Source organism: Pyrus communis, chromosome 16 (assembly GCF_963583255.1).
Source record: "Pyrus communis chromosome 16, drPyrComm1.1, whole genome shotgun sequence".
In the NCBI taxonomy this organism is placed as follows: domain Eukaryota; kingdom Viridiplantae; phylum Streptophyta; class Magnoliopsida; order Rosales; family Rosaceae; genus Pyrus; species Pyrus communis.
Genome location: NC_084818.1, coordinates 16,234,598 through 16,249,460, shown reverse-complemented (window position 1 = coordinate 16,249,460; position 14,863 = coordinate 16,234,598). Strand labels below are relative to the sequence as shown.

The 14,863-nt window shown below is 36.2% G+C and overlaps 1 protein-coding gene across 1 annotated transcript; it reads left to right on the top strand.

The window, feature by feature from the left end:
• The first annotated feature begins 10,319 nt into the window (after nucleotides 1-10,319).
• Nucleotides 10,320-12,647, top strand: LOC137720962 (uncharacterized). Its single transcript, XM_068460087.1, has one exon. The coding sequence runs from the start codon at nucleotides 11,014-11,016 to the stop codon at nucleotides 12,388-12,390; it is 1,377 nt and encodes a 458-aa protein (XP_068316188.1). The 5' UTR covers nucleotides 10,320-11,013; the 3' UTR covers nucleotides 12,391-12,647.
• Nucleotides 12,648-14,863: the final 2,216 nt, after the last annotated feature.

The following is a 14,863-nucleotide window of genomic DNA, read 5'->3' as shown; positions in this document are numbered from 1 at the left end:
AGCATAACCAACAAATGCATTCCCACATCATTCCATATCCAATACAGAAACAATCAATAAAGACTAAGACTTTAATCATTTGTCACCCTACCCAATTAAACCATAACTGCAGAAACCCACTAAGCCTAATACAACAAACACTTGGCACTTGGCTTACCTAAGTCTACTTCTACATTACCCACAAAAGTTGAAACAAGTTTGAACTTTTAACATCTATGGTAATAAAAATAAGAATAGTAAAATCTTCAAAAAAAAAAAACCCCATTTAATATTTTCTACATTTAGCTCAGCAAACAAACAGGGAATATATATGATGTATATATAAATGCAGCAAGAGGCTAATGTGTGTTTGTGCAGAGGCTAATGGGAGGTCACATTTGAAAAACTCCAAACAAAAATGGGAGGTCACAACTCACAAGCACAGAGGCTAACGTGTGTATGTGTAGTCCAAGGGGAATGGAGAAGATAACAGAGGCTAATTTCCTTTTTTTAATTCCCTTCTATTCTCATACTATTTTTCTATTAAAAAAACCCATAGGGACAAATAGAAACAAAGTTTCATACCTTAATTCTTTTTTTTCTATTGGTTAGACTTTTTTAATAAAACCAAGTGTTAAAATTAACCCAAATGTGAAATTGAGTTTAGTAATGCCAGTCGATGCTAAAGTTCGACGAAACAAGACTGCTAACGAAAATCAAGAGCACTCACTAACATGAAAAAACAATATAGAACTTAACGTTGATATCTAGAATGGTGCCCACCAATTTGTCAAATACATTTTTCTCAACATGCATAACGTCGAGGTTGTGTCTCAATTTTAGTTTTGACCAATACAGGAGCTCAAAAACATAGACTTGTGCATCTAGTTCATATATGTAGAAGGTCTGGTCCTACTCACTGTTTTCCCGAACTGAGCAAAATCCAAATAGTTAAGCTGTTCCAAAATCATATCACCAGACCATTCTTTAGGTCTAAGGCGATACTCTGTTTTTTTTGTTGAACTCTTTATCCTTTTCTCGCCACTAGTGTTCCCATGGAAACCATCTCCGATGATCAAGGTAACAAACTTTTTCGGCATGCCAACCAAATGTTACATCATCCTTACATACAGGGCATGCCATATAACCCCTAGTGCTCCACCCAAAAACCATTGCCTATGTGGGAAAATCGTTCACAGTCCACATAATTGCAGCCCGCAAAGTGAACTTCTTCCCAGTACACTTATAGTATATGCGCACACCGATTGTCCATAAATCCTTTAGCTCATCAACCAACGGCCTTAAGTAAAGTAAACAATGATTGATCTACCAAGATTCTCAATTATCAAAAGAGTCATCATCATGTGTTCTTTTTTCATGCATTTCCAAGGAGACAAATGATATGGAAATACGAAAATTGACCAAGTGTTGTGGTGCTAGTTTAGAACCCCAAACGGATTGAATCTGCCAGTGGCAAGTCCCAATCTAACATTCCAGGGATCAGTAACAAACTCGGGGAACGTTCGATCAAACTCTTTCCATGCTTCCCTATCTGTAGGATGCCTCATCACATCGTCGTCTACCCATTTTTCCTTATGTCATCTCATGTCGATGACAGTGTGCGTCAACATATACAATTGCTGCAACCTAGGTTTCAAAGGCCGATGACGCATGAATTTTTGTGGGATCTTAGTCATTCTATTCTGAGATGTCATTTTGAACCTCGACTTATTGCATACAGGGCATTTGTCCAATATTTTATTCTCTTTGTAGAATAAATACAATTGTTTTTGCAAGCGTGAAATTTTTCATAACCCAATCCCAGACCATTCAACACTTTTTTGCACATGTCTATGGTCTTTCGGCAAACAATTGTCCTTTAGAAGCATTCACTTGAAAACCTCCAAAAAGTAATTGAAATGTGAGAATCGAAAAGGTCTCGCACCTCGGTTATAACTCTTGGTTGGTATTTTTTAATAGTTTTTTATATTGTTTGAACTTTGCACTGTCCATTAGTGTAGGCACTTCATCTTTCCTTTCCTGATTGGTGTTTGTTGATGCAAATGGAAAAACATTATTTATAATATCGATGACTTGTTCATTAGGATCCACATTAGGTTCAATGTTGCCCATTCTTGTGGTGTTTAAAGACGAAGCATTGTCTAATTGTTCCCCATGATGGTTTCAAGTATTATAGGTCTCAACTATTCCATTCCTTACTAAATGAAATCAGACATTTTCAATTGTGTCCTTTAACGTGTTGTTACATCTTCTACAAGGACATCGGATTCTAGTTGCACCCAGGTTGTGTGTACATGCAAAGTCAATAAAATCCTCAATTCCATCCAAGTATTCGTCTGTGCATCTATTCAAGTTCTGTATCCACATTCTGCCCATAATTGCTACAACCACAATAATAGTACAACAATCACACCAACTTCATACAAATGATATTGTCAACTTATGCCTTCGCTAAGGGCCCTATCTGATTTAGGAATGCAAATTTATGTCACGTAATTTACAGCTACATCAGATTAGATTTCGACGTGGAGGAATTTCAGCAGCATCTCAGTACAGTTCTTCAGATGGACGACGTAGATATGAAATACCTATGTGCCACCTAAAGAACGTACAAAGATGACACCGAAATCTCCACAACCGAAACCTAATCCTTCAATCATAAACTACGCGCCATAACTGTGCATTCCCAAACTATTCAAATAATGGGACAATTCAGAATCAATTGAACCGTAGTCATGTTTTGGCACCCATGTGTGAAATCTAACTAATCCTCAAACGGGAAACTAAGTTTTACTACAAAAAATAAAAATTAAAAAATTAAAAAAAAAGTACAAAGTTAATGACAATTAACTTTGTACATCACAACACATATTTGTACGTCACATAAAAATTTAACAACATAATATAAATATAATTTCACAATATCCTTATAGACAACGTGTGATAGCCCGTTCCTAAAAATTATGGTTTTTATAATTTTAATGCGTGAAATTACTGAAATGCCCTACGGGCAAAGTGTGATTTTTCAAGGACGTATGTGATTTTTGTATATTTTGTCATATTTTCCTAACTTATTCAGATAGAGCTCGATCTTACGGATGCGTAGGCATAGGTAGAAGTGATTTTGAAGTTACGATTAAAGTTTTATTGAGTTACGAACTCGAAAGTATTTGGAATGAAATACTATTTTAATTATTCTACACTATATTTTTATTATTACTAAATAATTTATAGGCCAGGGGTGTGTGTGAAAACGAGGGGAAAAAACAAAAAAGAAGAAAAGAAACGGGGGAAGAAGAAGAGGGAATAGGAGAGAAAATGAGGGAGATGGATGAGTAGAGAGAGGAGAGAGGGTAGGATGGCCCAATTAGAAAACAAGAAAAGGAGGGAAAGGAGAGAAGAAGGGGAGAGACATGGGTAGCTTGTGTAACCCATCGGACCCGACTCGACTCTCATTCGTGTTCTCCGACGAATTTCGTCGATTTCTCCGACGAACCAAGGCATCTAACCATTAGGAAAACATTCCCTATCATTCCCTCTTCCTATTACACCCCAGAAATCATAGATTTTTAGTATGGAACTCAGGAAACGTTGCACCGGGGGGTGCGGCGGGTCTTGTGTTGATTCTCCCATTTCTGAAGCAATTTCTTCCAATTGTGACCACCAATAGACTTCCCTTGAGACCTGAAACAAAGCCCAAACAAACTTGGAAGCAGCGGAGCATCGAAGGTGATGGATCAGTGTCACCCAAATCTAAGGTTTCCAGCGGTTCGTGGCCAATTTGAGGTGTTTTCCAGCCAAATTGGCCTTGGCCGCAGGTATAAAGTTTGTTTTACTCTTTGAGAACTTCATTTCTGTAATTTTTGAGAATTTTTAGAAATAGTTGAGTTTTCCGGCGAGTCGGGGTGGCCAACCGCCACCCGTGGCGGCGCACGGCCAGGGAGCTGACATAGTGTTTTTATGCGAACTTTTTTATTCTAATTATGTTTTTAGAGACCTAATTGCTATGGTTTGATTATTAATATGATTGTAGTATATATTAGATTAAATGCATATATTCGGTTTTGGTTTGAATTCTGGAATTATGAACTACGAATGGCTTGATCCCTGTTAAGGATACGTAGGCAGTCTAACGAGACGTTAGATGCAACCATACAATAATTGAGATAAAAGCCTTGGTTGGGGAATTGAGCAAAGTGAATGAAATTGGTGAAAATGTGAGTTTGACTTTATGTTGTGGCAGTTTGTTATTGGTCATAAATCATGTATGAGGAATCGAGAAATTGAAGTAATGAATCATAAGTATTGATAGTTAGTTAACTAGTGTTTAGTTGAGCTTGTCACCGGTAATTATTTCTGAAAATATATAGTTCGGGAGTAGGATGTTATCGATCGTGCATTTTACGCCATATTATATGTGTATATATAGTTGAAAGCATTACGATTTGTTTGAGTTTTAGATGGCATCTTGGTATATCCATATGTATATTATCTACACATAATTATTGTGAATGCTTTGAAGTGCAAAGGTGAACGCAAGACACCCAAGTAAGTTCAGGTGAGTTTATGATATTAGTTGAATCGATGGAATTATGGTATGACTATATTTATGTGTTAGGCAACTCCAACATTGTCGTACTGGTTGCCTATGAGTTGTACATGTTATATTGAGATGCATTGAGAGCTCATAAACCTACACCCCGGTGTTAGTGCTCCCGCCCGTGGCTAGGGCACAGTCCTTGATGTGATGTTCACCTCCCGCACCTTACACTCACCTTAAATTCAAGGTAAGTGAACAGTTCTGTCGTACAGACCACTATAGGTGGTTCTGACTTGTGGATGACCCGCGATTACTCGCACAGTCTTCACGTGATCGTAGCACTTAAACGTACTTATTTACACCCAGTCATGTCGTACAGACCACTAAAGGTGGTTCCGACTCGTGTGCAGGGATATTTGATGAGCTATGGATAACTCGTACAGGTCACTATAGGTGACTCCTGACTTATGTACTAGCATTGATTAATGAGATATGGATAAGTCATACAGGTCACTATAGGTGACTCCCGACTTATGTGCTAGCATTGATTGATGAAATATGGATAAGTCGTACAGGTTACATGAGGTGACTCCAGCTAGCATGTTGATGAGATATGGGTTCAGTCGTACACGCCACAATAGGTGGATCCGGCTGACATATTACTTTTTATGGATTTATTTCACCTGAATTACTTATTCTTTGCTGAGATGTTGGACACGGCATATTATGGTTTTGCTATGCTGATTATGGTTTTGAGATATAGATATTATGCATGCTATTTTTTGGGAATGTATACATGTTTCATGGTGAGGGGTTATTACTTGAGAAGAGAAATAATGTTTTCAAAAGTTTTGTTTTTGCCCACTTACAATTTCTATTTTGCATCCCTCCAGGTTCTAGTAGCAAAGTTTTCGTATCAACGAGGATTCGTGGCACTTCCTAGTATAGGTGGCTTTTTGTGTTGGTATAATCATTATTTTACCTCACTATATTTTACCCCACTATATTTTACTTTTGCTTTGCATCACGTCTGAAAAGGGGTCCATAACCGCTTGTGGCGCACTCGTGTACTTAGGCACTTTTAGTTTTAAATTTATTCACATTTTACACTCCATCACACCTTATAGCTTCGTCACCTTCTAGGGGTCGGCTAGCACAGCTTGATTCGGAGTCCAAATGGATTTTTCGAGTCGAGGTGTGTCACAACGAATTTCATGGCGTTAGTATGAATTTACATTAGTACTTTTACCATAAAAAAGAAAGAAAAAAAAAAGAAAAAAAAACTTACCAAACACACCGAGATAGCTCGATCAACCTAGAGAAAAAGATGGAGGGAACATTAGATGATGAAATTGAGAGAAAATAGAAATGACGGATACCAGATTGAAGAAAAACGAAGAGGATGAGGTGCAAAAGCTGAATCTGCAGTTTTATTGCAGTTTTCTGCCTCTGCAGTTGAAACCACCTTATAAAGATTACTTTTGGACGACTCATTTTGTGCGACGAATATGTTGTCTGCTGCGCAAAATATATTTGCGCGACTAAGGCATATATTTTTCGTGTAAGTCTACATTTTTTTTTTCGTTTGCTTTTTAATTTATTAATGTAAACAAGTTGCGCGACGAATACTATTTTGGTCATGCAACATGCATATCTTTCCGTTTTCTTTTCAACTAATGTAAATTTTAATTTTAATCTAAATAAAAAAACTCAAACCTAATTAAACATTAGCAAAATAATTAATAAAACTAATTTATTATTCCAAATACATATTATAACAAATGTAAATTATGATTAATAGTCATCCATATAACATAAATTTATTAATTAAAGTCAAATATAACGTCCTAAAAATCTTATTTCATAAAAAAAAAAGAAAAATAAAAAAAACAATTAAACTTTAATCCTCCTCCTCTGGGGCATCAACACCTTGCTCCGTATCCCGCAGCACATCGAACTTCCATTGTCGGAAATGCATCTTGAAAAGGTCATCCAAATACTTCCGCTGCTTTTCATTGTTTCATCAACATCTTAATGAACCTATATTAATGCCAATAACAATAAATTAGTAATTTAAAAAAAAAAACTTTTTTAACAAAAATAATTATACATTATTTAATACAAACTTACCGATAACTCCCCCACCATGGCCTTCTTCAACTCCTCAGGCACATTTTCCAAGACTCAAACTCGGCAAAACATTTGCTCCACACCAAACCCCTAATATCAAACCTAAGTTTGGTGTACGCATCAGTCCTACTTTTGTCTTCAAAGTAAGGCATTTGCTTACGACGGTATCTCTCTATTCGCAATACACATTTCCTTTCGCGAGAGCCTTCTCCTCGAATCAGCCATTGCCTTTGAAATAAAACCTTTGAAAACTAGGGTTCTGAAATTGTGTTTACATAGAACCCGTAACACTTTTTGCGACGAACCACTTCGTTGCGCAAAATGTGTGGTTTGTCATGCAAAATGCGCATTAAATGGGTTCAATTGAAGGGTATCTGATTGTTTGAGTGAAACTTTAAGCGACGAATAAGTGGAAATTTTCGTCACGCACACACTTGGCGGCAAAAAAAAAAATTTCCCACATTTGCTTGTGCGACGACCATAAGTTTTCATCGTGCGAATATTCTTATGCCATGAATATTTTCATCGCATAAAGTTTTTTTTTCCTATCCTGCTATTTTTGCACGACGAATATATTTTTTCATCACACAAGTGCCACTTAGGCGACGAAATTTGTTTCGTCACACAAAATCTCGTTGCCCAAACTGTTTTTTCTATTAGTGAATGTACCCAATATTTTGAAGCGGAGCGTTTCATGTGTCTGAAATAATACACAGATGACGCATCAAAGAAGATCCAAAGAATCCGATGGTGGAGATCAATAATAATGGTTGTGTGTGCATTGCCTCCTTTTGTGAGGTACGGGTTCATTGAAAATGATGGAGATCCCATCAACCCCAAACTTTTGATCTTACTTAATCTTTCAAGGTGGCAGAGATAGCGCCCACATAGGAATTGGATCCTCTCCTCATCAAGGGATCCTCCTGACTCAATAACACGAGTCGTTGTATTTTAATCCACCGGTTACAAATAAGAGACATCTCTAAAAGTTATAATAAGGATTCCAACGGTCCGTGTTCATGGGTCAGGAGGATTCCAAACCTTTGCTTAGAAGAGGATCCAATTCCGCCCACATACGGTTAAAAAAAAGCACTTTTACAGGTTCAAGTAACTTAAATATGACACAATTAGGTAATTGATTAGTGGGTAATAAACGCCACGAGGATACACGTAATAAGATGACAAAAACATATGATAATATGTCATTCGTCTTTTGCTATGTGTGTTACTGAGTAATTCAGAAAATTACGATAATATTTTACATATAGAGATATGTAATAATTTTTTACAATAACTAAATTTTATCCTGTGTCACTAGATGGTACATACTATTGTAACTTGACCGATAATAAGTAGAATTTATACAATATACAACTCAAGGCTACATGATATGTAATCAGTACTAAGCAGGACCGAAATGACACACTAACGGTTAAAAACATGCACTCGAAGAGGAGATGTGAGAATGCAGACTTTTTTTGTGTTGTACGGGTAGACTATATATATTTATTCTGAAATCATACGTATGCATTGCATATTGTTTTTTCTTTATCGGTTGTTTTTTTCTTTAAAGGTAAATATGTAATGCAAAATTTTATTTGAATTCATTTATTTTATTTCTACACTTAAATTAAAAGCTTATTTAACGAAAGTCCAACTTGTCCCGAAATAAATAAAGAATTTACTTTAACAACAATTAGAATTTGTAGATGGATCCTGCTACAACTAGAAAGAACGGAAAGGAATGGTGGTTCATATTCAATTAATGCTCTACTTTCTCTCTTTCTTGTTTCTTTGTGCGAACTTGGACCAAATCAATTGGGAAGAGAGATACGGCTGTGAATTGGTGTTGATAGGAGGAGTATGGCAGAGCCATGTTGATGTCGACACCGGCAACCGACATAGTATGGTGGTTCATATTCTTCTCAAAATTAGAAGAGGGAGGAGGAGAAAGGGAAGCAAAAGAAGGGATGGAGTAAACAGTTGTCCACGACCTTAGGAAATTTTTATGTTTGGTTTGGTTTGTTGGAAGTAATGGAAACTTTCCGCCGCAGGGTGTGGTGGTTTAGGGTTACTAATAGAGACGAAAACACCCATCTTTATTTTCTTTTCTTTTTTCTTATTTATTAAACGTAAATTTGATAATTTGGTGAATAAAATTGTTCAATTGGGTGTAATCATCATATGAGTCCAAATAAAATTTTTCATATATAATATTTTACAAGGAATGATTAGCCTATTGATATTCTTTTTCACTGATAAATAAGAGGTGTTATGTTTGAATCTCATAAATAATGAGTTCACAACTAATTTATTTTCCTACCCCATAATGCAAATATAGGCTGATAACAAAAATACATTATCACACTTTTGTTCTAAAAGAAAATACATTACAAGGAGAAAAAAAATGTATAAAGGAGAATAATAATATGACGTGAAAGAACGATAATGACGTTATATGTCTACAACCCAAGTTGTGTTATATTTAATTATAATTAAGTATTATAATTAAGTATGGTTATATCTTATTTCATGTGGACGCTATATGGAATTTAACATTTCTTGGTTCTTTATTAGTTTTGATGGTTGCAGCGAACCTAAGATGTTGTTGAACTGATCTATCCGAACAAAGATATAGATTGATTTCTTCTTCTTCTTTCTTGCAAACAGTGTTCTGCCATTAAGGAAAATAGGAAAAGGGGACTGTTGAAATTTAATTCAACGGTTACAGTTATTATCATTTTTAAAAAACTTTCTGTTTATAACTGTTGAATCAAATTTCAACAATCTGAATCCGATACTAAGTGGATTATCCATTTCCGGAAAATAGAAAGCGGAAGGGTATAAAAGTAGTGTTAAATTGTTAATCTAACTACAAATAGGATTCCAGCAGGTAGATTAGACAGATACATCACTATTTCCATCTAAATTTTCTGCAGGGAAAGACTCTGAAAGATTCTCTGAGCTTCTTCAATGATAACCCCAGATCATTTTTTCTGATATTTTATGTCAATTTGCTGACCTAGTCAAACATTGCTACGGTAAAATATTTATTTTGAAATATCTATTCATCGTAGACTCATAGGTTAATTTTGGATAAAAATAACAAAGAAAGTAGGTAGTTTATTAACTTACCATGGCATAATTAAACCTAACCATGGGATTAATGTTCTAAACAGAATATTATGATCTAGTAGTATTCATTTTCATGTGCAAGTGAAAGGTATTAGGTTTGATTCTTACTAAAAATAAATTTGAATTATATTATTATTAATCTATTACGAGACTAATTACATCATTTCTCTTTCTTAGAGTAAATAATCGTTTGTTAAAAATAAAAAAAATAAAATTTTTTTTTGACATGTAGAAGAACAATAATTAGCTCAAATGCTTTGGATTTTTATTTATTTTGCTTGGCTTTTTATTTTAAATTTTTAATATTTCAATGGGTTTTTTTAAAAGTAACGGTGGTTATGGTGGTTCTCTAACCTTTTATAGTACCAGTCAACAGCCATCATCCCTGATTCGGTTGCTTGCCCACCTCATAATATTCCAAAAAAACTAAATTAATTTAATTTTAACTTAATTAAATATTATATAATTCTTAACATGCTGCTAAACCTCATATCTCCGTTTCTTCGTTTCATACTGAACCAAAACAACCACTCTCCTCTCTCTCTCTCTCTCTCTCTCTCTCAGACATGGGTTATGGCTGCCCCACCTTGATCTTTTGAATGGAACCTCGAACAGAGAAGCAGCTTCTTTTTTGGAGAAGAGAAAAGGCTAGGGAACAACCCATGTTCCTCTCTCTCTCTCTCTTTCTCTCTCTCTCTCTCGTCTTCTGTATATTCAAACCCTAATTGACCTTTAACCCAAAAATAGTAAAAAGAAGAAGGGATTGGATCTCGGACAATACTAATAGCTTTCCGTTCTTTCTGCAACCATCAATTTTCATGATCCGTGTCTGCATCCGTGGCCTTGGGTTCTTTATTATTCTCTTGTTCACGCACGCACACGGCATACCCTTTTGCAGCTCCAGGACAAACCACCTACCAAACTCTGTCCTCTCCCCTCCTTTCAGATCTCAGTTCGGCTTTCATTAATTCCAGCAGGCATGCATCCATATGGCTTCTTGTACGCTTGTAGCGGTACTTTCTCAACAGCTTAGCTCACCTCTCTCTCTCTCTCTCTCTCTCTCTCTCTCTCTCTCTCTCTCTGTACCTTGTTTGCTTGGTAGCTTGCTCTTCTTAAATGAGTTTGTATTTTAAGTAACCAAATATCTCTCTACTCCTTCATATTGTCCCTCCGGTTCGTCTTTCCATTTCTCTCTCTCTTTATCTCGCATGGATTCTGGCAACAGTGGGAGTATGCAATCCTCCAGCGGCGGCGATGACGAGTACGATTCGCGCGCTGAGTCAATCTCCGCCGTGCTCAGTAACCAACCGAGTCAACTCGGTCCCATGTCTAACCCACCACCACATCACCATCACCATCACCACCACCACCACCACCAAATGGACCCTCTATCAAACATGTTCGATCCGTTATCATCCAGGCTCACCAACCCAAATCCGCTCCTCAATTTCGACATGATGTGGTCCAAAACCTTAAGATCCGACCCCAATCCCACCGATCTAGCCGGTCTCAGCCAACCCATATTGACCAGTCCCTGTATCAACCAATTAGGACAAAGCAGAGGCGGCGCAGCCGCCGGCGGAGGAGGAGGCGGGTCGTCTACTTTTGCGGCGCTTCAGATTCCACAAGACATTCAAAACGTTTCTGCCTCTTTTTCGGCTCCCAACAACCAAACCCACAACAACAACAACAACAACAACGGTGTTGTGCGGAATCCGAAAAAGAGGTCGAGAGCGTCGAGGCGAGCACCAACGACGGTGCTGACAACGGACACCACAAATTTCAGAGCCATGGTTCAGGAATTTACAGGTATCCCTGCTCCTCCATTTTCTTCTTCCTCACCTTTCGCGAGGAGCAGATTGGACCTTTTTGGCAGTGCTGCTGCTGCCTCTTCATTGATGAGATCAGCAGGAGGCGGAGGAGGAGGAGGAGGGGGTCTAGGTTTGGACGCTACTCCTCCATACCTTTTGAGGCCTTTTGCGCAAAAAGTGACGCACCAACCACCATCTTCATTGCTTGATCCTATTAATTCATCCTCCACAAATCACAATCTCCTCAATGTGCAAAACCAAAACCCTTCATCATCATCATCTTCCTCACAAGTTCTCAATTTCCAATCCCTTTTTCAGTCCCAACAACAAAGTCCTAAATACCCATTAATGTCCGTTACTTCACCACCTCATCATCATCAAGCAGGCTCTTTGGGGGGTCCTCATCAACATTTTGGTTTGACTCATCAGCAGCAGCAGCAGGTTAATGTTAATGCGCTTTCCAACAACATTGTATCTTCCTCGGACGCCGCGCTTTCCATGCACGACACTAGTAATGGTCCAAGCTGGGGTACTGACAGAACAGGGTCCAACAAGAACATTGACAACAGCGACAATATCGTTGATCATCAAAGACTAATGAGTTCTATCAATGGCAATTACGGCAATGGGAAACTCAACTACTCGGCTGCTGGTCCTTCGTCGAATATTGTACTTCATGCCGGCAATGTGCCTTCATCTACTGCTGCTGCTGCTACTACTACCACTCCTCGAAGCGAAGGTATGGTGGAATCATGGATTTGCTCCTCAGATTAGGCTTTTTCTCAACAACCAAAATCATTACACTAAAATTCATCAAATCTCTGTGGGTTGGCCTCCCTCCATTTTAACCATGACCACCACCAACATAATTAAATTATGAGGACCCTTTTTGTTTCCCTTTGCTCTTTTCTCTCTTTATATGTAAATAATAGACTTCCTCTTTCTTTTTCTCTTTTCTGTTCATACTTTATACACGATCCATTTATATAATTTGGGTCTTTTTGTGACTCAAATACTAAAATGTGTGGTCATACATGGCTTTGGTCAAGTTGGACCACTGTTGTAATTAGCTGCAACCTGAATGCATGCATGATTCTTTCCCGAACATTATTTTTCACAAATGAGCGGTTTAGATCTCTGGAATATCGATGATCAAGCAGATAGGTAGAAAATATTTAATAAATATATAATTAAATATATCTGAATCCAAGAAGCAAAATGTACTCGTACTAGCACAGTAGCACTGCACCGCACAAATGGCCTGAGAATAGAGGGGGCGCGTTGGGGATGAGCAAAATGTGCAGACGCACGAAAAATGATCATCTCCGGATTTCTTTTTATCAAATTCATCTAGTTCGGGATTTGGATTGTTAGAATTTGATTTAATGGCTACAGTTATTATCACTTTTAAAGATGCTCTCTGTTTGTAACCGTTGAATTAAATTTTAACGGTCTGGATCTCAGACTAAATGGAAAGGGATTTAGCACAGGCTTCAAATTTGAAAGAGCTCCAAAATTTTGCCATATGATATTATGTAATGATGTTCTACATTTAAAAAATGACTGTTGTTAGCATTTAAAATCTCATTGCATTCTTTATAAGTGTAATTTTTTTTAATATAAAAAAGGTAATTCTAGGATGACTAAATTTATAAACTAAATAATATGTCCTTAATAGGAAATGAGCATATATATTATTGCTTAAGTAATAATCCAATAAACTAATCATCGACTCACATGTTTAATTTACAAAATTTTGTTTACAAATTTAATCTTTCTAACATTACTTAATATAAAAATATGGAGTACAATAGGATATTCTGATTGTCAATAATGAAATCCCAAAAAACGATAGTTTTTCAACTTTATTATATAATAATATCATATATTCAAGTGAAATTTTAAAGTTAGAGTTTTGAAGTTTTTATTTTTATTTTTGGTTGTTTAAGATTGAATTGCTTTTGATTATTTAGTAAAGGTTATGTTTGTAGTTTTTTTAATTATAATTAATAATATTTGTAAACTTGTAATCAGTGAATGTTAAAGTTTATTTTGATTTAAGTGATCATTTTCTAAAATCAATACATTGTTCTACTTTTTTAAAAAACTATCTTAAAGAAGAGTGATTTTATAAATTTTGCACTGGCCTCCGAAATCTCACGGTCCTGCCTGATAATTGAGAGCTTTGTCTGCTTGCTTGCTTTATTAATCTCCCTATCCTTTAATTTCATATTACTCTTTCAAATTTCTTTTTATTTTTCAATTATTTTGTTGAATATTATATATCACGTCTAGGAGTGATTGGTGGCGAGATTCGGGGTATAGTTAGCCGCCGCAATATCTTTCATACGAATCAAATATCTTTCATGTGCGTTTGTTTGCAGTTCTTTTGTTGTTTTCCTTTTCTTTTATTTTTTATTTTAAAATTAAAAGATTGATGTCACTTAAGGCTACAGTTCAGTAGTGTTTCTCTTCACTTGTAGGTAAGAGGTCTTTGGTTCGATTCTCGTCAAATGTAAATTTGAACCACATTATTGTTAGCTCATCATAAGGCTAAACTTACTATTTCTCCTTAGTGTACATAATATTTTTTGTTCAAAAAAATAAAAAATAAAAAAATACTAGCCCATTATGAGGCTTAGCTTGCCCTTACCCTTAATGTACATAATATTGCTTGTTAAAAAAACAAAAATTTAAAATATTAATGGCTATTATACAACAAAACCCATAAATGATGGATACCCCCAACATATTTTTTATTTCTAATCATGCTCCGAAGAAGAGCAGCAAATGCTGTTAAAAAATTAATTACAAATAGACACCTGTTTGAATAATTAAAATTGAAAACTATGATTTTTACACTTGTTAATTTGTGTTATTTCAGCTTCACTAGCTACTTTTTTTTAGCAACCAAGCATGGCTATTTTTTTTCCATGAGGGTCGTCCATACGTTGCCCTCCATTAAATTATCATTAATGTGCATATACTTCCATACGTTGCCCTCCATTAAATTATCATTAATGTGCATATACTTCCATACGTTGCCCTCCATTACATTTCATACGTAATATTGAGTGAGGACCCTTACCGGATCTTTTTTGTGAGGATTCTGGAGATCCTTAAATAGCATACGTTCATCGTATATCTTGCAGCCAATTTTCATTAAGTACTGTTTATATTCAATTTTAAATATAAAAAAACTTTGATTTCTGACCGCACGATGTACGATGAACGAATGTGATTTAAG

Excerpts from the sequence above, each read along its gene's own strand:
- LOC137720962 (XM_068460087.1), top strand. The coding sequence starts at position 11,014 with ATGGATTCTGGCAACAGTGGGAGTATGCAATCCTCCAGCGGCGGCGAT.